Raw genomic sequence first — 25,245 nt, 5'->3', positions numbered from 1 at the left:
TTAACACCGTGAAATGAGAAACCAGCTATTATGAGGATTTAAAGGAAAATCCCTTTTTAAAAAAAAAAAAATGGTCATCAGCAAAATGAAGTTTATTTCTTACTCTTTAAACCTGTGCTCAGCACAAACAGGGTTAACAAAATTTCTCCTCGATAGTGAGTGTGCTTTGCTGAGAGTGAACTCACACATATACAGACTGGAAACGTCAGTAAGGAGATAGAGACATATTTCTGCCTCCCTCACTTTTGGTCAGTCTGCTCTTAGCAAAGGTCACATTTGATGACCCTTCCTTCGGGAAGTAGCAGTCAACCAAAAGGAAAGAAAAAGGAAACTCATGATCCAAGTACGATTAGGAAGTGCAAAAAAATAAAAAGCAATCTGAAGTTTGGGGAAACAGATTTCATTTTATTTTTTTTTTTAATTTATGATTTGTTAACAAATTGGATGTAAAGCAACCCTACCAGGGAAGGGTGTTGTAAGCCATTGGCATCTGCAAGAAGATTCTGTTTCACTGAACGTTTCTACAGTAGGTCACCTAAGCATGAGTAGCCGTGTTTTCATCTTTCCGTAAGAAGAATGGAACTAGAAAGTATGGTCTCCGTTTGCCGTTTACAGATGTAATTTTATTGCCTTAAATTAAGATTTCTTTTCCCGGGCTGGGCAAGGGCCTTCTAAATCTAAAGCGTGGACATATTTTCCCCACGTTTGAGAGCTCGTTGCATGGAAAAATCCCATCAACGTGGATGAAAAGATTTGGAAAGTCCTTACCGACCGTTTGTCAGATGTTGCGGTTGTATGGTTACTGTAATTTTTTATTTATTTTATCTTGTTCTCTTGCTGGTTATTGGCAGACTCAGTCTTTCTGTTTTCACAAAGAACTCATGAAGAGGACGATAGGGAAGCCCACGTATGCTTTTGAAGCTAGGGACTATGTTGTAAGTTTCCATGTGTCGGCCAGGTCATACAGTCACAGCACAGGCACTAACCCCTATGACAGCACCAAGACTGGGGACCCAGCAGTGAAATTCTCCACTGGCGGACCTGGACACAGAAAAAGCCCAATTCTCAGTATAAATGCAATCCCAAGCTCCTTCATCCGGAAAGCTTGGGGCGGGAGGGGGAAGAGAACCCAACTTCCCAATAACCACCAAACTGCCTAAAAATGCCAGTGAGCTGAGCTCGGCCGTCTGAGACGATGTCCCTGGGTATGTGCCTTTACGGCAGAGTCTCCCCCATAAGCGCAGCCACAGAGCGTGGTCCCAGGAGAAGGACACTCTTAACGGACGGCAGTTGCGTAGCAAGAGGGCTCACGATCCGGTCTGAAACAGGTGGATCCGTAAGGGGGTTATGCCATAAAGCTTGGAGAGCCAGAACGACCACTGAAGCAACGAGCAAGGTCATAGAGTAGTACCGTGACTTTCCACGGACCTTAAGCACATTTACTCGTGTATTTATTTTCACCGTCCCCTTTCTTCGTACTTGAGGTTAGTACCTGCGGCTGCAGAATAACACATGGACCCGCTGGCTCTGTGTTCCCTCATGTGTTATTGACACGTGTGGCTTCCAAGGCTCCATACTTGTTGCCTGAAACTGACAGCTTCTTAGCTCCCCGGGTGTCTCGCAGCGCACTTAATGCCGTCTTTGAAAACGATTCTCTTAAATGATTCGGTTTCTAATGTCAAATGATCTAACTGGCTGGCTTACAACTCACGACCGGAAACCAGTTTATGATAATCGTTACAAGAATACGCGGCACCGTGCTGGTGCTTTATGTAGATTCCCCATCACTGTCCACTTCGGAAAATCGAATTTTGTCTTGAAAACTTGGTATTTTCCCATTGGTGCTCGGATTTGTTTCCAGTCCTCATGATTCGTTTTCATTATGAAGTGGTGATATTCCCGTGCCGTGAGGTTTGATGTTAGAATTCTTCTTTCGGGATGCTTAAGGAAGAATACATAACTTGCGTACGTATATAAGTCACCGAAGTAGCCGAATAGAGAACAGGTAACGTATGAAGTTCAAATGCCGGTTCTTTGAATTAGCAGCATTGAAGACGATAACGTGTGAGGAGACATCTGTAGGTGGTAGTGTGCTTTCTAGGGAGGATATTCGCAAAGTTTTCTGCTGTGCACCCGGTGTTGTCTGTAAAGAACCCAAGTCGTGACAAACTGATCTGTGCTAAAGCTCACAGGAGGGGCGCACAAGACAGTCGCGAGTGTGCCTGTGTGTACCGTGTTCTCCCAAAAGTTTTGTCCGACCACTTCCTTCCTTCAAAGTCTTTCTTTTTCCCCCATAAGGGCGATGTCTTTAAAAGCTTCCTGCCTATTTAAAAAGAAGCGTCCATTTTTGAGTTAATCTTAAGAATAAGATTTTTTAAATCTGGTTAAGGAATTTTAACACCCTCCCCACTCGCCACTTAAAATCAAAGGGCCCTTTCTTCGGTGCTTTGTCCCCAACATAGTTTTGATCCTACTACAGCTGCCGGAACTTTTAGGATTGACGACAGCTAAGCAAAAAGGCACTGCACTCTCAAAACACTGCTTTATAGCCATAGAGCATGTCCCCCCTGTTAACGAAGAACCGAATGTTTCGTTTGCTAATTCGGAGATGCCTCGTCATCTGTTTTGTGTCGAGGAGTCACTATACCTTTGCTAATCTGCAGGCCCAGCAGAATTGCACCTGCTGTGTCCTGATAATTCCCAGGAAATCCACAGCAAGGAGTTAAGTGTTCCCTCGGTAGTTGAGACAGCTGGTTCTCTATTTCCTAAAGGTAACCTTCAGAGCAGCTGCTGCTGTTAATTCCCCAAGTGCTATGTAACCCCCGGGGGTAGGGCTCAGAGTGGATGGAGAGCCTCTGAATACACCTTCCACGGCGCAGGAGGTGGTGAGCGGTGCTCAGGTGGGAGAGAGCAACGCCCTGCCTCCAGCCTGGTGCAGAGAGGCTTTCTGGCTCCTGTGGGTGGTTTCCTCAAGCAACTTCCAGTCCCTGGTCCCCCGTTCACCCACTCGAGAGTGGGTGCCTTTAAGAAATGCCAGTTATTAGAGTTCCTTAAGACAGATTACTTGTACCTTATGGAAGTCCTTGCTCTCCAGACCCCCGCTGTGAGTAAAACATTCCATGTGAAATTTGGTGAACAAAAGCCTACCTGATTATTCTTGGCTTGTATTATCCGCATGCGTTACCCACTGCAAACGTAATTTAGCTCATCTCCAGGCTGATGTGACCGATACAGAACTGTGAACAGAAACTCTCCTTTTCTATCTTTATTCTTTGCTCTGGCAACGTGGCAGCTAAAAGAAGGTTTTTGGCAGGGGCCAGCCCCTCTTGTGAACGTTTGCACAGATCCGCTGCAAGCCATTTGCACAAGCGACAGGTGAATTTATGTGCTATGTTAATACGGTGGAACTGGTCGAGTTCCTCTTCTTCTGATGTGTTGTCTCTCTCTCTTTTTTTCCCCTGTTACCTCTTCAATTTTTACATGAAGCTTTCTCTCAAGCTGGTAAGCACAATTATTCTATGCATGTCCTGAATCTAATCAGCTTGCTTTTTTTTTTTTTTTTTTTTTTTTTTTTTGGTGTGTGTTTCCTTTGCGTGTGCTTTTGCTGGTGTTTTTTCATCAGACCTTTGCAAAACAAAGGTCCAAAATCTAATAGGGGCGATCTTAATCTTTTCAAGTCGCTAAGAAAATTAACGCTTAACTCCTGATTTGGTTTTCTTTCTTATTGGGGCCTTAAGAGGATGGCAAATATTCATAAGCTTTATTTAAGTGCGAGCATAAATAGAAATACTCAATATCGGGGGGGTGGCTCATGGGATCATTTGGAGTCAAGGTAAATTTCGCGGCTGGAGGGTGCTCCTCCCTGGGGACCCCAGAAGCAGATGGAAGATGCGGGGAGCCTGAAGGACACGTGCAGGGATGGTGCCGGTCTCAAACTCAGGTCCGAGGCAGCCTGCGAGAATCGCAAGCCACGGAATGTTTAAAGTTGCTACATAAATACGTGGGTGCCTTGTGCATAGCTGATTTAAGAAATCACAAGGTGACTTTACAGACACCGCAAGGAGCCTCCTAAGCCTTTCTAAAATGATGTACTTAGTGTTCTGTGTTGTTCCTACCTACTTGCATATAGCCCTAGTAAACAGACTAATCATTATTAAATTTCTTAAAAGAAACTCTTAACTCTATAACCCTTAACTGCACTTCAGATACGTGTAACTTACATAGTGGTCTCAACGGCACAGCTGAGAATTTCCTAAAATTATGGACCATGATAAATTGCAACAATTCAACCAGGGAGGAAGTCAGCACTTTATGCAATTCTGTTGATAATGCAGGATAAGAGTTTCTGGTTATCCTGATGTACACATTTGTACGCGTGCACGCATATGTATATGTGCGCATATACAGAATTTTTTCCACCTGACTCAGTATTTGGCAACCAACTCAACCCTAAAGAAAATGAATATTTTAGGGATGCCTGGCTGGCTCAGTCCATAGAGCCTGTGACTCTTGATCTCAGAGTCATGAGTTCAAGCTCCACGTTGGGCGTGGAGCGTACTTAAACACACACATGTGCGAGCACACACATTTATTTGATCCTAGCATTCGTTTATCAAGAATTAAGCACATGGCCCAAATGGACTCACTGGTGAATTCTACCAAATATTTCGGGAAGAAATGCTATCAGTTCTCTATAATTTCTTTCAGAAGATCGAAGCAGAGGAAATACTTCCTAACTCATTCTCTGGGGCCAGCATTACCCTAACGCCAAAACCAGAAGAGGGAGGGAAGGAAGGAAGGAAGGAAGGAAGGAAGGAAGGAAGGAAGGAAGGAAGGAAGGAAGGAAATGAATATTTTATTAAATTGAACATTTCTTAAACTCAAAATCCAAGACGAGTCCCTAATTAAAGTGTCTACAAGAAGGAAAACATTCTAAATGTTTCAATGAACTGCGTTCGACGACAGCAACAATCGGGGAGAAATTAGATGAATTAAGTAGGAGTCTCTTAGATACTGGGGTTCCTTCCTTGCCCTTCCTGTATTTCTTCTTCTGCTGAGGTGCTGGCAACAAAGGATAATATCACTAATAATATTAGGCGGTCTTTCCGTCTGAGATAGAAATCATTTTACCCACCCGGTATTGAATTGTTGCTTTATATCGTTACGTAGACGCTAATAAAGAAATGGAGTGTTGCCCAGAGACGCCTGGGGTGGAAACAAGCGTAAAATCCCAGGAAGCAGCTCGTGCTTGGGCTGTTTGTGGGGAAATGCTCCGGAGCAAGTGTTTGATTCCAGAAATGGGTAAAACAAGTTCCTCCTAGAGCCACAGCCACTTAAAATGACCATACATGCTTTGACCTCCCCCGCCTTCCTGAAACACCAGTGCCACCTGGTGTGGCCAGTCTCTTTGTAAACCAGGCCATTCCAAAGACTTCAGAAAGTCTGTTCTGACCCGAAGCTAGAAATATAAATTCCTTCATGGAATTAAAAAGCTAATTGGACACAATGGCCTTTTAAGGCACTTCGAGACACCATACGCTCCTTTGGATGTAGAAGTTACGACCTGCATCTCCAAGGGCGACATGAGGTTTGTTTGAGGCATAGTGCATGAGATTAGGTTCTATTTTTTAATATTTTTATTTATTTTTTGAGAGAGAGAGCGTGCAAGCAGGGGAGGGGCAGAGAGAGAGAGGGGGACAGAGGATCCGAAGCAGGCCCCAGGCTCTGAGCCATCAGTACAGAGCCCGATGCAGGGCTCGAACCCACGGACCGTGAGATCATGGCCCGAGCCGAAGTCGGGGCACTTAACTGACTGAACCACCCAGGTGCCCCGAGATTAGTTTCTAAACAGCAATACAGAAGCACGGGATATCTATCAAAAGGGCCCTAATTCATTCCTTCCTCATTTAACCGTTTTTAGTTTTCGTAAATGATTAAAGTTAACTTTTTTGCTGTTGAGGGTATCTGTCCGTAAGCCCTAAGCACGGTCCGTTTTACTGAAGATCCCTTTGCAGCTGTGGATACACCAAACGCAAATCTTACACCTGTTCTCCATCTAGACCTGTGCCGTCCCGTACGGCAGGCACACTTCACACGCGGCTCTTCACATGTCAGTTCAGGAAAATGAAACGAAAACGTCAGGCGGTCCCACGGTTGCCCTGGCCGCGGGGCAGATGTGCGGCAGCTCTGTGCGACTACCGCACTGACCAGTGCAGACATGAGACCTTTTCCATCCTTTGTCGAAAAAAAATTCTTCGGGACTCCCAGCACACAGTCAGGCTCAGTGAAGATCCGTGAGTCGACGTCGACCGCTCGCTAGGTCTCCTGGCGGCCGTGACTTGTTGCAGCACCGAAAAGCAACACAGACCAAAAAGCCCCTCCATTCCGGAAAGCGTGCTGATCTGTTTTGAGCCAAGCCAGCACGAGGACAGAGTCTCGTGCTCGCTGGCCCGGCGACTGAATTCAGCCCAAGTGAAAAAGCACACGATTGAGGGTTTCAAGTGTCACCGACACGGCAGTAGCACGTGGGAAAGAAAAAACAAGTCTGATTTCTTTCTGGTGCCTCTTCGCCGTCGAGGCGATTGGACTGGCTCCGTTTGCCATCAGGGAAATAGCCACTTCTGGTTTCACTCAAATCTTCTCTCTCTTACACGCGCACACACACACGCACGCACGCGCACAAGTCTGAGAGCATCAGCTGAGAGAGGTCTGTGCGTGGCCTTCGGGTAAACCCTGCTGAATCACACGCTTCCAGCCCAGCAACCTGGCATCCTGTCGCAGGCAGCCAAGGAACCTTGGTCACAAAGCACCATATCAGCTGCTTGGCAAATTCAGCTTGATTTCGGAATTCCGTTATCCGGGTCCCCTCTTTTCCACCCCCTCCCGAGCCAGTCTGGTCTTTGTTTAATTGGCTCGAAAGCAAGGCGGGCGGGGGAGGGGGGGTGGATCTCTTTTTCAATTCCTTGGCTTCTCCCTGGTTGTGGAATACATTTCTCTGTCTTTATGGTCACAGCCTCGTTGAAGTCAAAGCACTCGGGGACCAACAGCCTAGCCGCAGCTTCTAACGCGTAAGCATCTGTCTGGAAGCTCGCTGTTGATATTTTCTGCTCAGATGGCAGGCACGGAGGAAAGATAGGAATTGTTTCTGAAGGGGGATCAAGATGTCAAAATCTGCTCCTCCTGCCAGATTGGAAACAGCTGGCATGGATTTATTTGCACGCTGGGAAGCCGGTGTGGAGATCGGGGCGCGAGCTCTCCGAGGACTTTTCTGCGGTCACCCTCTAGGTGTCAAAAGGCGTGACCAGACTTTCAGAGGGAAGGGTCCAGTGGGGGGTGGGGGGGTGGGGAGGTGGGAGGATATATGTTTTAATGTCCTTTTCACCCACGGTCTCTGAGGAGCCAGATGTCCCATCTGTCACTTGCTGGGGATGGAAACTTTTGGCCTCCGCCTGTGTGCAGAAATGGGAAGAAAGATCAGGGAGGAAAGCAGTGCCTTTGACGGGACATGGGTGACAGGGGCGCTTGTCCCTGTGTTTTATGAAGGAAGCAGAAACTCCAAACTTCCTTCAGACTTCAGCGATGCCTCCGACCCTGGCGGTCAAGTGGAGAACCTGTCGCAAAATGGGTTTCTCGTGGATTCTCGCGGGGGTCAGAGGTCCTTCTTCGCCTCCCTCCTTCTGCCGTCTCGCTCTCTGCCTTTGGCGGAAGGCGGCTGGGCCGGCAGGCCTGGAGCGGGAACCGGTCTGTGGGACTTTCCTTGGCGGTTTGCATGCACTGATTCTGCGACTCAGCTGGGTGTCGTGGGAAAGGGCTTCACCGATTTCATGAAAACACATGCGGACATCTGCGGCCCCCGGGGTCTGGGGGCATCTTTCCCGCGGGCTTCGCTCGGTGTCTGTTTTCCAGCCCTGCCGCTGGCTCACGCATGTTTGCATCTGCAGGGCGCCGCGCCAGAGGATTTCAGCAACCTCCCGCCTGAGCAGAGAAGGAAAAAGCTGCAGCAGAAAGTCGATGAATTAAATAAAGAAATTCAAAAGGAGATGGACCAAAGGTAGAGTGCAGCAGTGTGACTTACTGAGAAATTCAGGTTCGGGGGCGCCTGGCCGGCTCAGTCGGGGGGAGCTCGCGAACGCTCGGTCTCGGGGTCGTGAGTTCGAGCCCCCACGTTGGGTGTAGAGATGACTTAAAAAAAAGTCGAAAGAAAGAGAGAGAGAAAGAAAGAAAGGGAGGAAGGAAGAGAGAAAGAAAAAAGGAAGGAAGGAAGAAAGGAAAAAAGGAAGGAGGAAGGAAGAAAAAAGGGAGAAAGAAAGGAAGGAAGAAAAATGAAGGAAGGAAGGAAGAAAGGAAAAAGAAGGAAGGAGAAGGAAGAGAGAAAGAGGAAGGAAGGAAGGAAGAAAAAGGAAGGAAGGAGGAAAAAGAAAAAAGAAAAAGGAAGGAAGGAAGAAGGAAGGAAGATAGAAAAGGAAAAGAGAGGAAGGACGAAGGGAGGAAGGAGGAAAAATGAAAAAGGAAGGAAGAAAGAAAAGAAAAAGAAAGGAAAGGAGGAAGGAAGGAAGAAAGAAAGAGGAAAGGAAGGAAGAGAAAGAAAGAAAGAAAGAAAAAGAAAAGAAAGAGAAAGAAAAAGGAATTCAGGTTCAGTTTGGAAAGACAGGAAATCCTAAAATGGGTTCAACATAAGTGATTATTTCGGCCGCGTGTTTTGTCACGGAGAGTCTCCTGGAGGACTTCAGTACCGATCAGGAGAATTCTTTTCACAAATAGGTTTTATTCTGAGTTTGGGCAACAAAATACATAAGATTATTTTTTTTTCTATATTTCCGCATTTAAAAAAAATTTTTTTTACTTCTTTTGAAGTAATGTCTACCCCCACCGTGGCGCTTGAACTCAACAACCCCGAGATCAAGAGTCGCACGCTCTCCCGGCCGAGCCAGCCAGGCAACCCTTAAATTTTGTATTTCTTTCTAGGTTTTTAATTTTAATTCCAGTAGAGTTAACGTGCGGTGTCGTATTGGCTTCAGGTGGACAATGTGGTGATTCGACAGTTCATATTTTACGCAGTGTTCATCATGATCCGTGTGCTTTTAATCTCCTTCACCTGCTTCACCCATCCCCCCCCCACCTTCTTCTTTTTTTAAATCGTGACTGTATAGCTGAGGGTTGGTTTTTTGTTTTTTTTTTTAAGTTTATTTATTTCGAGAGGGAGAGAGGAGGGGGAGAAGGGACAGAGGGAGAGAGGAAGAATCCCAAGCAGGCTCCGCACTGTCCTCGAAGAGCCTGACACGGGGCTTTGTCTCACAAACTGAGAGGGTGACCTGAGCCGAGATCAAGAATTAGATGCTTAACCCACTGAGCCACCCACGTGCCCCAGAGCCAAGTCTCGTGTACAAATGAGGAAGAGAAACACGGCCTGACTCTAGCCCCTCCCCCTTGCCCCATGTCCTAGCTTTGGGTCCAAAACGTGCTTGTTTTTCTCCCTGAGGTTGAATGACAGTCAGCCCTCCCAGAGGTTCCCGCGTCTCCGTATCTTGTTACGGAACATATTGACAGTGTCTAGAAAATAAATCACAGTACGCCTTACACACCGCCGGCCGTCAGGGCGGTGACGGTTGCTGACTCTTGACCAGCTTCTGCCTCCCCTTCCGGGGTTCCCAGTTTTCGGGGCTGTTTTGCAAGTTCCCTAGAATCGTACCCATAAAAAAAAAAAAATGGAAGAGGTTTGATATCTGTCTTCCCTTGTGCTTCCCACGTTTATAACCTGTACATCTTTAATATCATGTAGGGGATACTTGCTACTAATCCCGATTGAAAAACCACTTTGTTAATCGTCTCCCACCTTCTAAAATTCTCACTGAGTGAGTTAGGCGAGTCACTGATCCATCTGAGATTTGAACTTGAGATTTTGTGCTCTGCATGTAGCCAAAAAGTGACTCTGTGTGATTTGAACGATATGGAAGCTGGGATTAAAATCGGGTTATGCAGGGACGCCTGGGTGGCTCAGTCGGTTGAGCGTCCGACTTCAGCCCAGGTCATGATCTCACGGTTCGTGAGTTCGAGCCCTGCGTCAGGTGATGGCTTGCAGCCGGGAGCCTGCTTTGGATTCTGTGCCTCCCTCTCTCCCCCTGCTTGTGCTCTGTCTCTCTCTCTCTCTCTCTCTCTCTCAAAAAATAAACATTAAAAAAAATCGTTTTTAAAAATAAAATTTGGTTATGCATAAAGCAAACAATTGGTAGGTCAGTACAGTTAAAGTATATGCAAAAGAAAAGTAGTTGTTTATTTATTTATTTTTTTTGCCTCTGGTAAAACAGCTCCTGAAAAATGGGTGGGTTTCATAAATCCTGTTACGCCACATAAAATGTAGCAGCACATATAATTACCTTCGCTGCTGTTTTATATTAGAAATACACCTCCTGAAATGAAAACTTCGTCCCTGTACTTTTTATTACATGTGGGACCAAATACAGAAAGGGTCATCGGTGTATAAGCCAGTTAAGCCTCATGCCGTTTAATATGTGAGCAGTTGTGTTCCGTCCGAGAGTAGGAAGTTAGGACTCAAGCATCCGAAATGACATCAGACGCTGTCCAATAATTACGTAGAAAATTTCCTCTGCCACTTGGGTCATGGCCAGGGAACCTGGTTAACCTTTTAACCCTTCCAGCAGCCTTGCTGGTAATTAGGCAAATCACATTTAAACCTTCACTAAATGACTGTTTAGTGAGCATGTACTGTGTACAAGGAAATATCGTAGGCGCTGAGGATAAAGTGATGAACAAACCATATGTCAGGCCGCTGACATTTGTGTGTAGAAGAAGGCAGGATTAGTCAGAAGCGCAAAGTTGATGCTAGATTTCATTTAAAAAATTTTTTAATGTTTATTTGAGAGAGAGGAGAGGGAGACAAAGCTCGAGCAGGGGAGGGGCAGAGAGAGAGAGGGAGACACAGAATCCGAAACAGGCTCCAGGCTCTGAGCTGTCAGCACAGAGCCCGACGCGGGGCTCGAACTCACAGACCGTGAGATCATGACCTGAGCCGAAGCCAGATGCTTAACTGACTGAGCCACCCAGGTGCCCCTTTTCTTTTTCTTTTTCTTTTTTTTTTTTTTTTTAATATTTTTATTTATTTTTGAGAGACAGAGCACAGGTGGAGGAGGGACAGAGAGAGAGAGGGGGGGACACAGAATCTGAAGCAGGCTCCAGGGCACCCCTAACACGCAAGGTACAGAAAGGTTGAAAATAAAAGAATGGAAAAAGGTCTGTCATCCACTGATTGGCCAGTGCCGACCGAAGGAAGACTGACTTTCGGGCCAAAAAAACCCTCTAACTATTCAGCTCAAGGAGGATCAACTTTATAACAATAAATACTTCGAGTACCAAACAGCTCAGTTAAATCCGTGGGACCAGATGACCTCAAAACATAAACAAGGTTTTGCTCTTAACCCTTGGACATCAGCGTGTACAAGAAACACAAACACATCATTGTAGGGAGAGATTTTTTTTTTAATGCTCTTCTGTCCGTAACTGACAGAACAGATTCAGCACAGTCAGGGCAGAATATTTAAATGATAGGATCGATCACATTGACCCAGGACACGCCTATCCAGTGATTGCATGGATGCATTCTTTTCAAGCACCCATAGAACGTTTCCAAAAGTTGAGCACATCCTGTTTTCATGAAGCGAATCTCTACAAACGTCCAAGGGGAGACCGCATTCAAGGCGTGCTCTCTGAAGCCTGACATAAAGCTGGTTACCAAGAACAAAAGTTTAGAAATTAAGAAGTGTAGCTCTGAATAACTCAGAGACTAACGAAGTCATACTAGGCACTGGGAAATGTACAGAGCAGAACTGAACCTGAACACACATTCTCCGAATCAGCTACTGGGCTACCACTGAGGTGATACTCATAAAAGGAAACTTAGAGCTTTATGATACATATTAAAAATTAAAAAAAAAAAATTTAAACTATTTCCCGTGACTCAGAATAGGGTTTGGTTCATTGGTCTGATGTCGTATGATGGGTGTGGAGTGTCTTTTACGGAAGCTCCTGGAAGTTGGCCGCTACCACCTGCAGAGTCACTTGGGTTAAGCTTTTAACGTCTTTTTGAAAAAATTTGTTAATGTGTATTTATTTTGGGGCGCGGGAGAGGGAGACACAGAATCCGAAGCAGGCTCCAGGCTCCGGGCTGTCAGCGCAGAGCCCGACGCGGGGCTCGAACTCACGAACCGCGAGATCGTGGCCGGAGCCGAAATCAAGAGTTGGATGCTCAACCGACCGAGCCACCCAGGCGCCCCTAAACTTTTTAACATCTTGACCCCCTCCGAAGGTTCCTTGAAGCCAGAGTTCAAATTAAGAGGGCTCTGTGGTCCTAGAGATAACCCCAGCTTGGGGATCCCTTACTCAGGCTGCTGTGGGCGGGCCTCCGACACCTGACTTCAGGAAGGGGGTGGGATCTTGCTGTATGCAGCTTTGAGGCTCGGCTGCTCTCGTCATGGATACCAACTGGATGGATCTGGTTTCTTAATAGCTGAAAGGGGTGTGTAGGAAAATTTCCAAAGCAGTTAACTGTGCTTCTCCACGGGGTGAGCGAACGACAGCCCCGCAGGACCCAGGATGCCAGCTGTCGCTTTGGCTTGCGTGAAGGATGCGCACAAGGAAATCTCTGGGTTTGCTTTGGTTTTATTGTCGTTTGGGGCAAGGGGAGGGGTCAGGATTGATTCACGTTTCTCAACGGCTAAAGGCAATGGGGAGACACCAGGTAGCATTCAGAAGAGGCGACTGAGAGTTTAATAACCGTCTCTGGATGACACAGGCCTGGGTAGCGGAATTCTTACAGTTTTAAAGAAGGAAAGGAAGCCCCGATGCTCCCCCCCCCCCCCAACCCAGACGTTACCCGATCTTCCCCTGCTTAACCTTCACACGGTTCCCAGGGCGTCAGGAGAATACACTTAGCTCGTGACATTCACCTTTCACCGTGTTCTGCTCATTCTTGGTTTTTTTTCCACCCCCCCTCCAGAGATGCCATAACAAAAATGAAAGATGTTTACCTAAAGAATCCTCAGATGGGAGACCCAGCCAGCCTGGATCACAAATTAACAGAAGTCAGCCAAAATATAGACAAACTGCGGCTAGAAGCCCAGAAATTTGAGGTATGAAAAAGCTGGGGTTGAAAAGCTCTGTTGAAAAAAAAAAAAAAGAAAAAGACAGAAACAGAGGGAGGGGCGGGGTGGGGGTGGGGGGGGCGCGGTCACAGAGCGTCTGGCACCGGCTGGAGATTCAGCCAGAGGTGTCGGGGTGGGTCTCAAGGGGTGGGTCTCGAGTTGTCGTAAGAGGAAATGGTCGTGCACTGAGCGTCCTGCCCCTCAGCACGCCCTCGGTCCGTTGTGTCTCCTAAAGCCGATGCCGATCAGAGTCGTATTGGGATCCACAGTGCTTTTCCAGAAGTGCCTCCCTTAGTTGATCCTGCTTCATTTTCTGTTGGTCATGGAAACAACTGGAAGAATGTAATCGTCCGACACCGCCCGGAATCAAAAAAACTTAAAAAAAAAAAAAATCAATTCCAATGTGTTATTGTTCTTTCAAAGGCCCCATTATTAAAGGGTTATGTCTGTGAACACCGGGAGGAGACACAGATCAGAAGTGAGTGGGAAATACAAATAATAAATGTTTCAAGGACCGAGAGAGGAGCACCCAAAGGCTTCTTTTGCCCCCAAACGTGAAGGCTACAAAACACGGAAAGATACATTAGTAACCGATCGTTCCGGTCAGAATAGGTGATTTGCAGCCACGAAGGGTCAACGGGGGCGTTTTTAAAATTCTTCCTGGAGCCCATCCATCATTTGGTACTGTTTTTGAGTTTCTAGAGCCTAGAAATGTCCTTTTCTGATCACTTTCATTCTCGCCCCTCTCTTACCCTGTTTCAAATGTCGCCGAGGGCAATTTTTTCTACTTCAGATTTCCTATATGTACGTTTCTTCCCTATTCAAGAGAGTGATCCTCCCCAAAAAAAGGAAGCGTGGCTTTCAAACTGAGTCACTGCTTACGTGGGGCAGGATCCTCCTGTTTCCCCGTGTGACCTCGAGGTCACAGAATTTTGGAACCAGAAGGAACTGGAAGTAACGCATCTGAAACCACACGGCTGTTTGCAAAAAGCCCGAGAGTGTGACGCGGTCCGGTCCCGTGTTCTTTCCGCCCCATTGTCACAGCTGCCTCAGTGCCTTTGCTTCTACGTCTCCGAGGTGAGACGAGCTAGAAGCGGTGGTACAGCCAGGTGCAAATACACTGGAGGGACACCCCCCCCCCCCCCCGCCGTCGCCACCCCTCCCCCCCATGGAGTCCTTCTGGAGTCTCAGCTTCAGTGACCATCGGGCAACCCCAGCGTGGGGCCTTAGGACTCCACGGTCGGGCCCTGAGCTGAGCTCAGACCAGGGCCTTTCGTCACTCTTGCTCGCAGGCCTGGCTGGCCGAGGTGGAAGGCAGGCTGCCAGCGCGCAGCGATCAGGCCCGGCGCCAGAGCGGAATGTACGAGGCCCAGAACCCGACCACGGTCAACAACTGCGCTCAGGACCGCGAGAGGTACAGTATCTCCCTTGTGTTCGCTTCCCGATTCTGGAGGCTGGAAAGGAGCGTAAGGTCGTTTCCTGACACCAAAGCGCCCGTGAGGCCTGAGCTGCCCTTTCGCCACGACTCGGGTCCCTGATGCCGCGTGGGGCGGGGATGGACGGGCGGGGTGACCCGAGATGGTGTTCGTTAGCGGGGGACGGGGGGGGGGGGGGCGTGTGTGCAAGCACGTTGCTCGCACGGTGGCAGAGTCTGAGCCCTCACCGGGGTCGGTCGCTATAGTTGCTGTGTGCTTTGCTTTCTTGAGCAGCCCGGATGGCAGTTACACGGAGGAGCAGAGTCAGGAGAGTGAGGTGAAGGTGCTGGCCACGGATTTCGACGACGAGTTTGATGATGAGGAGCCCCTGCCTGCCATCGGGACTTGCAAAGCCCTCTACACGTTCGAAGGTGACATGGGCCCACGGGGTTCCCCGCTTGCACACGCTGTCCCTCCTCCTGCTGTGACCGGACCTTCTTCTGAAGCCTTCTAGATCTTTCTAGAAGATTCGTTCTGCTCAGAGTTGCCGTCGTCATCGTCATCATCACGTGGCTGACTGCTGTATAGTTTGCCCTTCGGTCCGCACAACCGAACAGCTTTGGTGGAGTTTACTTGCAGCAGGCAGTGTGGGATGATGATGATTTTTCATCCGTCCTTCCAGTATTTCTGGAGCCCCTGTCTTGGAAAGGCCCCGGGGGCGGGGGGGGGGGGGGGGGGGGGGCGGGGATGTGGGTGGGTGTGGCTTGGCATCCGCCCCCGGAGATCAGAGAGCAGACACATTCGTTTACCAGAAGAGGGGTACAGAGTGACAGGGGGACATCACTCTGGGGGGGGGGGGGGAGGTGAGATCCCATCCTTAAGAGAACTCAGAGAACCCTCCAGGCTGCTGTACATCGGAGGGAAGGAGGGAAGGAAAGCATGGGCTCGTGCGGCTGGAGCTGAGAGGTCTTAGGAATAGGGGAATCTGAGACGAGAAAGTGGTACCTGTGCGGGGGGCCGGGGGTAAGAGCAGCGTTTGGATCTGACTTGGCAATAACGGAGGAGCTATTGAAAGCATTTGAGCAGGGTGTTGGTACCTTAGGATCTTTACTGTCACATGTGCAGGACCAATCAGAGAACAGGGACGGAGGGTTAGAAAGACTAGCCTAGCGTTGCCAGAACGATGTCCTGTAGAAAGCTAACGAGGATGCTGTGGAAGAAGCCATCCGAGCTCGGGTTGGTTTGGGGAAGCCCTGGAACGAAGGGATCTTACAGATTCCCTTGCCACAGACCAAATGTTGATAGTGACAAGAAAGCACCAGGTTAAATGTTGCCGATGTTGCCTCCTTCCCACACCTCGGCCCCACCCCTACGGCACCCCCTGTAAACAGCGCCCCAGACAGTCTGCGCTCAGAACGCTGTTTGAGCCGTGGGGGCTAGACTTTTGGCAACTGTCTCCCGCAAACGGTCTTGGGGACCGCGATTCGAGAGTGGGCACCGAGATGCCGCGGTCAGCCAACCGCTCAGACTCCTGGCTGATGGGAAGCGGGGAACGAAGAGGGGGAGGAAAGCGGAGAGGGGTCCCGAAGGTGCCTTCCTGGGGTCCCCCTGAAGTGGGAAGGCAGGAGGAGGAAGTCGTGGTTTGGGATTTGTATTATTTGTAATAATAACATAACCGTGAGCCCGGCGGTTCAGGTGCCAGGGCAACAGGGAGGTGGACGCAGATCGCAGGGAGAAGTGGAACCTTCGCTCCAGACAAGAACCAGAAAGGGAGAAAGAGAAGTAGGGATGTCGTCTGAAAAGGGGTCATCAAAGCCTTGGGACTTTGTTGTCCGTAAGAGAGAGGAAGAACGGCGCAAAGATCCCTCCTGCCCTTCCCCGGGGAGACACCTGGCTTCCCCTGGCTTCGCCCTCCCAGGAGGAACTGGAGAAGGGCCTTGGGGGGAGGGCCTAGAAGCTTCTGCGAGGGAGGAGGCCTTGGAGGGCAACGGGCGAGGGGGTGGGTGCCTCTGTTGCTGGCTGTCCTTTCTTCACGGCCGGGCTCCCCTGTGTGCCCCACCAGGATGCCGCGAGAAGCCTAAAATACTCTTGATCTTGCTTCCCCAGGGCAGAATGAAGGAACCATTTCAGTAGTGGAAGGAGAAACGCTGTACGTTATAGAGGAAGACAAAGGTGACGGGTGGACCCGCATCCGGAGGAACGAAGAAGAGGGTTATGTCCCCACTTCGTACGTCGAAGTCTATTTGGACAAAAATGCCAAAGGTGCTAAGACTTATATTTAATAACAACTTTAAAAAAAAAAAAAAAAAACTTAAAAAAAGTTGGCGTTGTCTCGCTCCACAACTATGACGGTGACAGGCAGTCCTTCAAAGTCTCGATGGAGGACACCCGCGTGCGTGTTGTCGTTGGGCCGGGCGCGGTGGGCATGTAGGCGTCTCACACCCGGCCTTCCCTGGCTAGTTTTGACGATAATCAAGTTTCACTCGCTAATGAAATATTATGTGGAAAGCTTCCAACTGCCCCCTTACGATGCTGTCATTTGCAATCCACAAACAGTCCTTCCTCTGGCAGTTACCTGTAGGCATCCAGAAAAACAAAGTTGCCCTTCTAGCTTCTAGTCGACGTTTCTGAGTTTAAAACGTCCACGCGCGTCAGAGGGGTGCCGTGAGACCTCAGCCCTCCTGTTTGTAGCATCTGTGTCCCCTTGAACTGCCCTAGGACGTTCCGTTTTGTAACTTAACACATTGAACTCCGCAAGTTGGTCAGTTCGCTCTTGCAGTCGTCCGCTTTGGAAGAAGTCAGAAATAAAACCTCCCCCTCCTGGAGGAAAGAGTGAGGAGATTCCTATGTTGGTACTAAAAAGTGTGTCTTTTTTCCTTAAACACGTTTAAGATCGCGATTGGTTTCTTGTGATGAGCCTGTCACGGCTGCGTGATCCCAGACAACCCACTAAAACCCGGAAAAGCTCGGTGAACGATTAACCAGTTGACTTTGCCATCAGACCACCCGAGCCCTGGTGCTGTTCAGATAACTTAACAAAAATCAGTGCATTTCTGTTGGAGCCTTTGTGGCAAGCGGGGGCCGTAGGCAGCTCACGCTCCCCCAGGTGGGGCCATAAATAGAACCTGGTTCGCCACCAGCTGCCTCTTACACGCAGACCCCGGCTAATCACTTTTCAAAGGTGTTTTGTTTTATTTTAATCCCTGGCATTCTTTAAGACCCAAAATATGAATTTACGGACAACTGTTTGAGAATTGCTCGCTTGTTTTGTATAATTAACCATGGCCGGAGTAAAATAAAGCGTTTCACCGTCTTGAAAGGAATCTGGGTCACAAGGGGATTTGCATTTTTTAAATTGGCAAGATGGGTAGTGAAATTGATCACATGCATAGACGGGTACCGAGCCCAGTGCTTGTCCCCATTTCAAGAATCTACCCTGAGAGCCCAGAGAACCAGCTCAGAATAAAGGGGTCAGGTTGAGATTTTCCTTTTATTTGGCTTCGAAAACCATTTCGTGTCTTTCCTACTTTTAAGTGGGAAATCGGCTCCTGGTTTTTACGTTGTGAGCTCCTTTTATAAGCTCGAGTCAATTTACAGCTGACTTTACCAAAAAAATTTTCATAATAAATAAGGCTGATCTGAAAAGCAACCACAGCTCCTGGGTGGGGGCAGCACCTGGCAGGAGACAGCAGTGCTTTTGCTGCACATTCTAGCAGAAGGCACGGACCCAAGCGCACGGGAGACCCGAGATACTAAAATCCAAGCTTTCTGTCCGCTGCTGGACTCATTTCCGGACGATGAACTGCTTGCAGGAAGCAAATTAAACATTGAAGAAGTCTTAAAATGGCCAAGACAACGTTAGCCTTTTGAAGCCTCCCTTGGGAAGTATGACAGGGCATGAATTCTTTTTTTTTGTTTGTTTTTTCCCCCTTATGGTTGTGCAGCTTTGATTCAGAAGATGGCTCAGTTGGTTTGCGGGGGGTCTGGCGGCCGGTTTGGGCGTGTAAATGAAATGATCACGATTTGCAGCTGTGTGCCCCGGGCCCCTAGCAGAGGCCGCCACAGGATCGGGGACAACGCAGTGACACTTTGTAGCTCCCGTTTAGGCCGGTCAGCGCAGCCCCGGGTGTTAGAAGAAATCCCGCAACGATTCTCAAAGAATCAGGATGCCCATTTCTGCCCAGAGTGTAGACTCTGGTTTCCACTTGCTCAGTTAATCTGCTACAATAGAACACAAGTCTCAGCTTGTTCATGAAGTTTTCTCCTATTTTAGAGGCACACTTAGAGGTGACTAGTGTATACGTAGGGGCCGGACTTCCCCACCTGGTTTCTAAATCTGGTCGGGACCCCCAAGAACACCCTCCCCCTCCCCCCCCCCAGCAAACCCATCCCAGCCTGTGGACTGCTGCTTCCTGACGCCCAGAACTCAAAGCAGCTGTTGTGTGCCTGTGCACTTGTGTGTGTGTGTGTGTGTGTGTCTGTGTGTGTGATCTATGTGACTATTTAACGATTGCCAAAATATTTAGACTAGAGGAGCGTCCAATGGGTCAGTTGGATTGTGACTTACCTTCTTTTATGGTTTTTTTTTTTTTAATTGCTTTCTGTTAAATATGCCCGTAATCCCCTCCCCCCCCCACCGACCCACCCCCACTATATTTGTATATACTGCAATTTAAGAACTAAAAGGATGCTAAGAACTAAAAGGATGCCTTGAATTCGTTGTTTTACCGTTTTACTCTTTTGTCTGTTTGTTTTATTGGTGATTCTGCTGCCTAATGACCTTTTTTGTTTTTGTAACCGCTGGGGAAGCCAGAAGGATTAGGTCCCCCTGCCGGCTGCCTCCTCACTTGAGTTTATTGTAGACACTGGGGCTCTGAGTAAGTTTTGTTTGAATGCGGCCAACATGATTGTCTCGCTCTCCTTACCCTAAAAGAAACGAATCTGTCTGGCACCTTTCAGCTGTACCCTCGTATCTGCCTCTCTAATAAACGTATTTTTCTCAGTGTTGTGTATTTTAAGTGATTCTTCACCTTTCCGAGAAAATTATTCTGTGTAATACGGGTGTTTAACTCTTTTGTCTTCAGTAACGGGGAACTTTTCCGGCCAAATGCTTTTTAAAAATTCTGCCCTTCCCCGCCCCCACCCTTTAAAATGATGCCACCTTCTCTGTTTCTTGCCCTGTGTGCTCCTGAGGGCTTCCAGAATCCGCCTCTCTCCTCCTCTGCCCCCTCAAGATGAAGAACTCTCACTGTTCATTGCTGAGTCAACATTAAAGTGACGGGTTTTCCTTTTCTCGCCAAGATTGTACGCTTTTGTAAAGCACAGAGAGTGTCAGCCGGGGACAGAATCCAGAACCGGGCCTTGAAATGCCTCGCGCCCTCCTGGGAACCTGGTCACATTTTTTTTTTCCCCCCTTAGAAAGAGGGGGTCGGGGCGGGTGGGGGCAGCGTCTCCCATGCGGGCCTCTGTTCACCCCTGAAGGGAAGGCGGGTTCCCCAGGGAAAGTGGGAAGTGAAACCGTGAAAGTTCCTTATCTCAGACGTGCCCTGTGGTGACAGCCCCACTGTTCTGAAGCTGTCCCCCCTCCCGGGTGGTGCATTCTGGGAAACAGAGTGGCCCCCCCTGACCGCCTGCCTTCCTCTAAACCGTCTTTTTCTTTCTGTCTTTTTGTGTTGTAGATTCCTAGAGGCCTCGGGGAGCCTTCCCAGGAGAAACCCTCCGGTCTGCTTGTCTCCACAGGCCTGGGCGCCCGTGCTGGGCTGGACCGTGGCCCTGGACATCTCAGCCTGAAGTGACATTCCCCTCCCCACCCCGCCCCCCCCTGCCACGTAGCTGCTTGCCTTTTTCTTTTTCTTTCCTTTCGACAGCATGCCCCTCGTGGCCCGGCTCCTTCCGTGGCCCAGTCCGGCCACCTCTGCGGGGAGCAGGTCTGTCCCTGTCCCCACCACACACAAAGGGCCACGGAAGGCAGCTAGACACGTGTTCCCTCCTCCCCGGGCTCCCGCCTCGGCCCTCAGTCTACCTGGAGCATCCTGGCCCGTCCATGGTTCACACTGTGCCTTTCGTGAAAACTTTGCCACTGGTCGCCTCCCCCCGCCCTGCCCGGGAGACTAACAAAATCTGGACGAGGAAGGCCAGGTGCGCACCAGGTGAACTGAGCGCCCGAATGTCACTGACGTGTTCCCGTGTCCCGAGTCTGTTGAGTATTCAGTGGTCCTTTTCTGGTTATGGGTCCTCACCTCGCCCCAAACACTGGCCCTTGCAACATGTCATGGCCCGAGCGCGCCCACGGTGGCCACGGGGGCACGCACATGCATGCACGCGCGCACCCCCCCCTCTCCGTGCACGCTCAGTACACACGTGTTTTTATCTGGGGCCCGTGCTCAGTGGCCCGGAAAGGTCTGGACTGGACGTCCTATTCCAGCCCGGGGGCCGCGCACAAAAGCCTGCGTCCACCCGCCTTCTCCCTGTCGTCTCATTAATGAGCGCTGTGGACCCTGGCGCTTTACGAACGAGGGTCTCGCCTCGGCGTTAGCTGGTCGCAGGGCGAGAATTCCCGTCTTTCCATGAATTCCGAGATGTGCGTCTTAGGATTTTGGCGCTTTCCTCACCAAAGACCCTGTGCTGCCCGTGGCTCCGGCTTCTGTGTGTTCTCACGTGTTCTGCAGGCCACGGAGACTGGACTGCGTTTGCCTCTGGAGCTAGGTTGCCCGCCCCTTGCGGATCCTCGGGGACAACGTGAGGCCATGTAGCCTGTGGCCACTCATGCCTTAGAGCAGCGCAGCGTTCCTTCTTTTCTGGTGCAGAAACAGTCGGGAGAAATCACTGGCTGGGAGTGTCTGTGGACGAGACCCCATCCGAAGCCCAAGAAGGAAATCGGGCCTCTTTCTCGTCTCGTTTGGCTTTTGGTAACTAGGCGGTCACCTCGAACCTCCTCAATTTTTCTCGACGTTTACGAATCTAAGACCAGGGTGTCTTCTGGGAGCCGAAGGGACAGGGACAGGGACAGAAACGGGCAGGTGCTAAGGGGCTTGGGCCTGTGTCCAGCGGCCCCAAAGATGGCTCCTCTCAGCAAACCGGGGTTGACCAGACGCCTCCCTCAGAGCGGCTCGGCGACTAGAAACTTCCAGCAAGCAAACGCCCGGGGTTGAGCAAGTGAACCGAAGTCGCTTTGGGTTTAAAGGCGAGCCAGCGAGAGAGCATGAGCCGCCCCCCTTCTGTCTCTCTGTCCTTCTGTCTGTCTGTCCCTAAAGGGGGCTACGCCCTTGGCTTGACGATCACCTGCCGGAGAGGCTGCGGCCACTGGCTGTCGCGAGGCTGCTACGTTGGCGGCAGGCCTCCGGTCCCCACGGTGGCGGCGCACCCGTGGCCGACTCCTCAGTCTCGCGAGAGGGCCGGCTTGGCACGTGACCCGGAAGCCAGGCGGCCAAAGGGCAAAGGGGGGGGGCGGGGCTCCCCTGCGTCCCTGCAAACCTACCGGTGCGTGGTTAGTCCGGGCGGCCCCGGGGGCTCCACGGGCGGCTTCTGCAGCCGCCGGGTCACCAGGTGTCCCCAGGAACTTCTGAATCTCACCAGGCCAAGCTGACCACTCTCCACCCCACAGAAGATGCTAATGGTTTTTAAAATCGAGTTGAGAGCCTCGGTAACGCATGCGCATTGCATCTTTCCCATCCCGGGGCAGAACAGATTCATTTCTCGCAACATAGGGGATACGGTAGAAGCTGCAGTGATGTGTCCTTTTCATGTCTGTTAAACCCGATATAGAATATACTCGTATCTTGTACCCCCTGCGCCTTCCTCTCCCCCCCGCCCCTTCTTTCCTTCTGTACCACCTGCGTCCAAAAAAGAATGCATCGTAAGCACTTCTCAGTGTTCGGCGTGGGGTTTGCGCTGTGAGGCCGAGCTCATCAAAGGAAATAAGTTATTATGTGATAGTTGAGACGTATCGTTCACTCTGGGAGTCCTACTGGGAGCTCATCTATCTATTCGTACGGACCAGTTCACGTAGGGTAGAGACGCGGAATTTCCGACCTGCTTCCCGGCCTCCCCGCCCCGCACCCCCGATGCCTGTGGTTTCCCTGCCGATGCTAGAATACTGTTGTCGTAAGAATGACTAAGTTTTAAGGAGCCTGCCCTGACAATGACCTAAAAACGAAACGAAAGACAGGAACTTGTCATTTACCCCGTTTTTCCTTTGCAGGATAAAAAGGTATGGAAAGCCGTAATGGGATTTTCCTTTGGATTTTGATGGCGCTCGCCTCGAAGCTTCCAGGCTGTGAGGCTCAGGCCAGATGAGCTGTAGCACAGGGGCCCCCTAATGCTTTCTGGTGACTTCCGTAATTACAGGAGAAAGTTTACTGAATGTGGGGGAAAAAAAAAATGTTACATCGATGCTAAGTATTTTTCCAGAAATCTTGGTTTCATACTTCCTCATGCCTCTGCCTCGTGTGCTTCTATCATTAAAAAAAACAAAAACAAAAAAAAAAAACTTCTTTAGAGAGTGATCCAAAATTCTATTTTAACCTGACGTTGAGCACCTTTAAACTTTTTAGTTTATCTGTGCGCGTGGCACTAATTCTAAGCTTTGGAGGCATGTCAAGTGTTGTAACGGCCCATTGCCATTGTGAAGGTTCTGGAACTGCCCATTTGTCTCTGGAGATGGAATTAAACCAAATAAAGTGCTTCCATTGGAAGGCTTATATTGACCTTGTAACTATACGTTAACCCTCTTAAATGTTAAATAAAAGTATAACCTCTGTTACGTTGTCACGGGACTGTTTTTGTTGTACTGGCGGGGTGACCCGGGTCACGGAAGCAGGCAGGGCCCCTGCGCTGGGGGGCGGAGGCGGCTGGGCCCGTCCGCACCTCGCTGATTTACTGTGTGAACCCAAGACGAGTCACGTAGCCGTCGAGACTGGGGGGCCGGGCTCGCTCTGACCACCCCCCCACCCGCTGGGGGAAAAGCTGCCTGTCGGGGACATTGTGATGAGAGATTCAAGTTGATTCAGTCCAGGGATCTGGGGAGGCTCCTTAGGAGCAGGAAGTTTGTCTTTCATGCACTTGGCAGCTACAGGTTTTCAGGGATCCTATGGTAGGAGTGGGGGGGGAGGGGGGGCTGGGAAAATGGGGCAAGTTTGCCGTTGGTTCACTGACGCTCTGCTGTGTCAGGTGCAAGTGCCCGGACCCACCCCCTGGCTAGTTTGGCTTCTGTGGGGCCGCAGACGGCGTGCGACATCGCAGGGTGGAGGCCCAGGCCTGCACGCACAGGATGTGCGCGGCGGGAGGCCGGGTCCCTACCGGCGCAGAGAATCCGGCCCCAGGCTCTGCGGGGGGAGGTACAGCGGTTTGTGCCCACACCTCTTGGGGCCCTAAGGCTCCTCCGAGCCATGTTCGGAGAACATTCTCGGGAGGGAGGGAAACAGCACCGCGGAGCGTGAGCAGGGGCAGCCTCGCCGGCGCCAAGCGGCTGCCGGGTGGGAGGCGAGGCCACCAATAAGAGGCCGGCCCTCCCTGGGGCCTTGGCCTCCTCCCCCAACCCCGGTGTGACTGGACTTTAAAGCCGGAGCTCCTGACTCAGGAGGCAGCGGACCCGTCGGTCAGGCTGCCCCGCTGGGGCCGGGAGTCTGCGGGGGCAGGGCCGGGCCTCTCCGGGCGGGTGGGGGCCTCCCCCGGCCTCCCCCGGCCTCCCCGGCGCCGGCCGCACCCAGGCCCGGCAGCGCGGTCGCAGAGGCGGGGGCGACCCCTAGCGGGAGAGGGGGTCAGCGCGTCAGGGGAAGGACGCCCCCTGGCGGGGGACCCGGTACGGGCAATACGATGGAGGTGGGCTGAGCCAGCGGGGCTCGAGGGTCTCTCTCTCTCTCTCTTTTATTAAAGCAAAAGAGATCCCTGGAGTCCGCCCCACGGGACAGCCTGGAGATCCAGCTCTGAACCGGGGCTGAAGGAGGGAGGCCAGCCTAGCTTCCTGGGACGCGCGTCCCCGTGCGCTGAGCCGCGGGCAAGTCCTGTCCCCCGCTGGAGGAGGCCTCCCCTTCCCTCCCTGGCCCCTGCTGCTCTTTTCCGAGGCAGAAAGCCTGTGGCCAGCACCCTCTCAGACCAGGGATTAAAGTGTGAAGTCTGTGAAGCGACCCTTGGGTGTGTCGGGAGCTGTTTACAGCCATGAGGCCCTGGTTTATTATCTATTTCATTGTTTGTGTTTTCTAATTTTTTCCCATTTTTAAAAAACATTTATTTATTATTGAGAGACAGAGACAGAGCATGAGCGGGGCGGAGAGACGGGGGGCGGGGGGGGACACAGAATCCGAAGCAGGCTCCAGGCTGTCAGCACAGAGCCCGACGCGGGGCTCGAACTCACAGACCGCGAGATCATGACCTGAGCTGAAGTCGGACGCTTAACCGTCGGAGCCACCCAGGCGCCCCTCATTGTTTTTATTTTTTAAGGTGTGGAAGAAAACACAGGGATCTTCTCTTCATCAGCTCTTTGGCCCCGGAAGGAAGCAGCAGGGGCCGGAAGGATCCCGGGCAGCATCCTGCCTGGTGCGGGGGGAGGGGGGGGGGTTGGGCGCCCCGGCAGCGTGCACACCCTCTCACTGCCCCCAGGCCAGCCTGTGCCCGCTCCCACTCACCAGACACCAGGCTGCTCACTGGGGTCAGATCCCGGGAAGGGCTGGAGACAGCAT

The 25,245-nt window shown here is 50.6% G+C and overlaps 1 protein-coding gene across 7 annotated transcripts in view; it reads left to right on the top strand.

Annotated features, from left to right (window-relative positions):
• Nucleotides 1-23,327, top strand: part of FNBP1 (formin binding protein 1) — a 140,297-nt gene extending 116,970 nt beyond the window's left edge. For 2 of the 7 annotated variants that reach the window (XM_042963672.1, XM_042963679.1), the window contains 6 exons: nucleotides 3,486-3,501; nucleotides 7,941-8,050; nucleotides 13,010-13,142; nucleotides 14,447-14,568; nucleotides 14,861-15,000; nucleotides 16,676-19,350. In XM_042963672.1, the coding sequence (XP_042819606.1) occupies nucleotides 3,486-3,501; nucleotides 7,941-8,050; nucleotides 13,010-13,142; nucleotides 14,447-14,568; nucleotides 14,861-15,000; nucleotides 16,676-16,851 (697 nt within the window). In that variant the 3' untranslated portion in view covers nucleotides 16,852-19,350. Of the gene's footprint in view, nucleotides 1-3,485; nucleotides 3,502-7,939; nucleotides 8,051-13,009; nucleotides 13,143-14,446; nucleotides 14,569-14,860; nucleotides 15,001-16,675; nucleotides 19,351-20,247 lie in introns of those variants that run through there. The other 5 variants (XM_042963674.1, XM_042963673.1, XM_042963677.1 and 2 more) reach the window with 5 other exon arrangements.
• Nucleotides 23,328-25,245: the final 1,918 nt, after the last annotated feature.

The sequence above is a fragment of the Panthera tigris genome, chromosome D4 (assembly GCF_018350195.1).
Source record: "Panthera tigris isolate Pti1 chromosome D4, P.tigris_Pti1_mat1.1, whole genome shotgun sequence".
NCBI classification, from domain to species: Eukaryota; Metazoa; Chordata; class Mammalia; order Carnivora; family Felidae; genus Panthera; species Panthera tigris.
The sequence above is the reverse complement of the archived record's forward strand: the minus strand, read 5'-3'. Positions and strand labels throughout refer to the sequence as shown.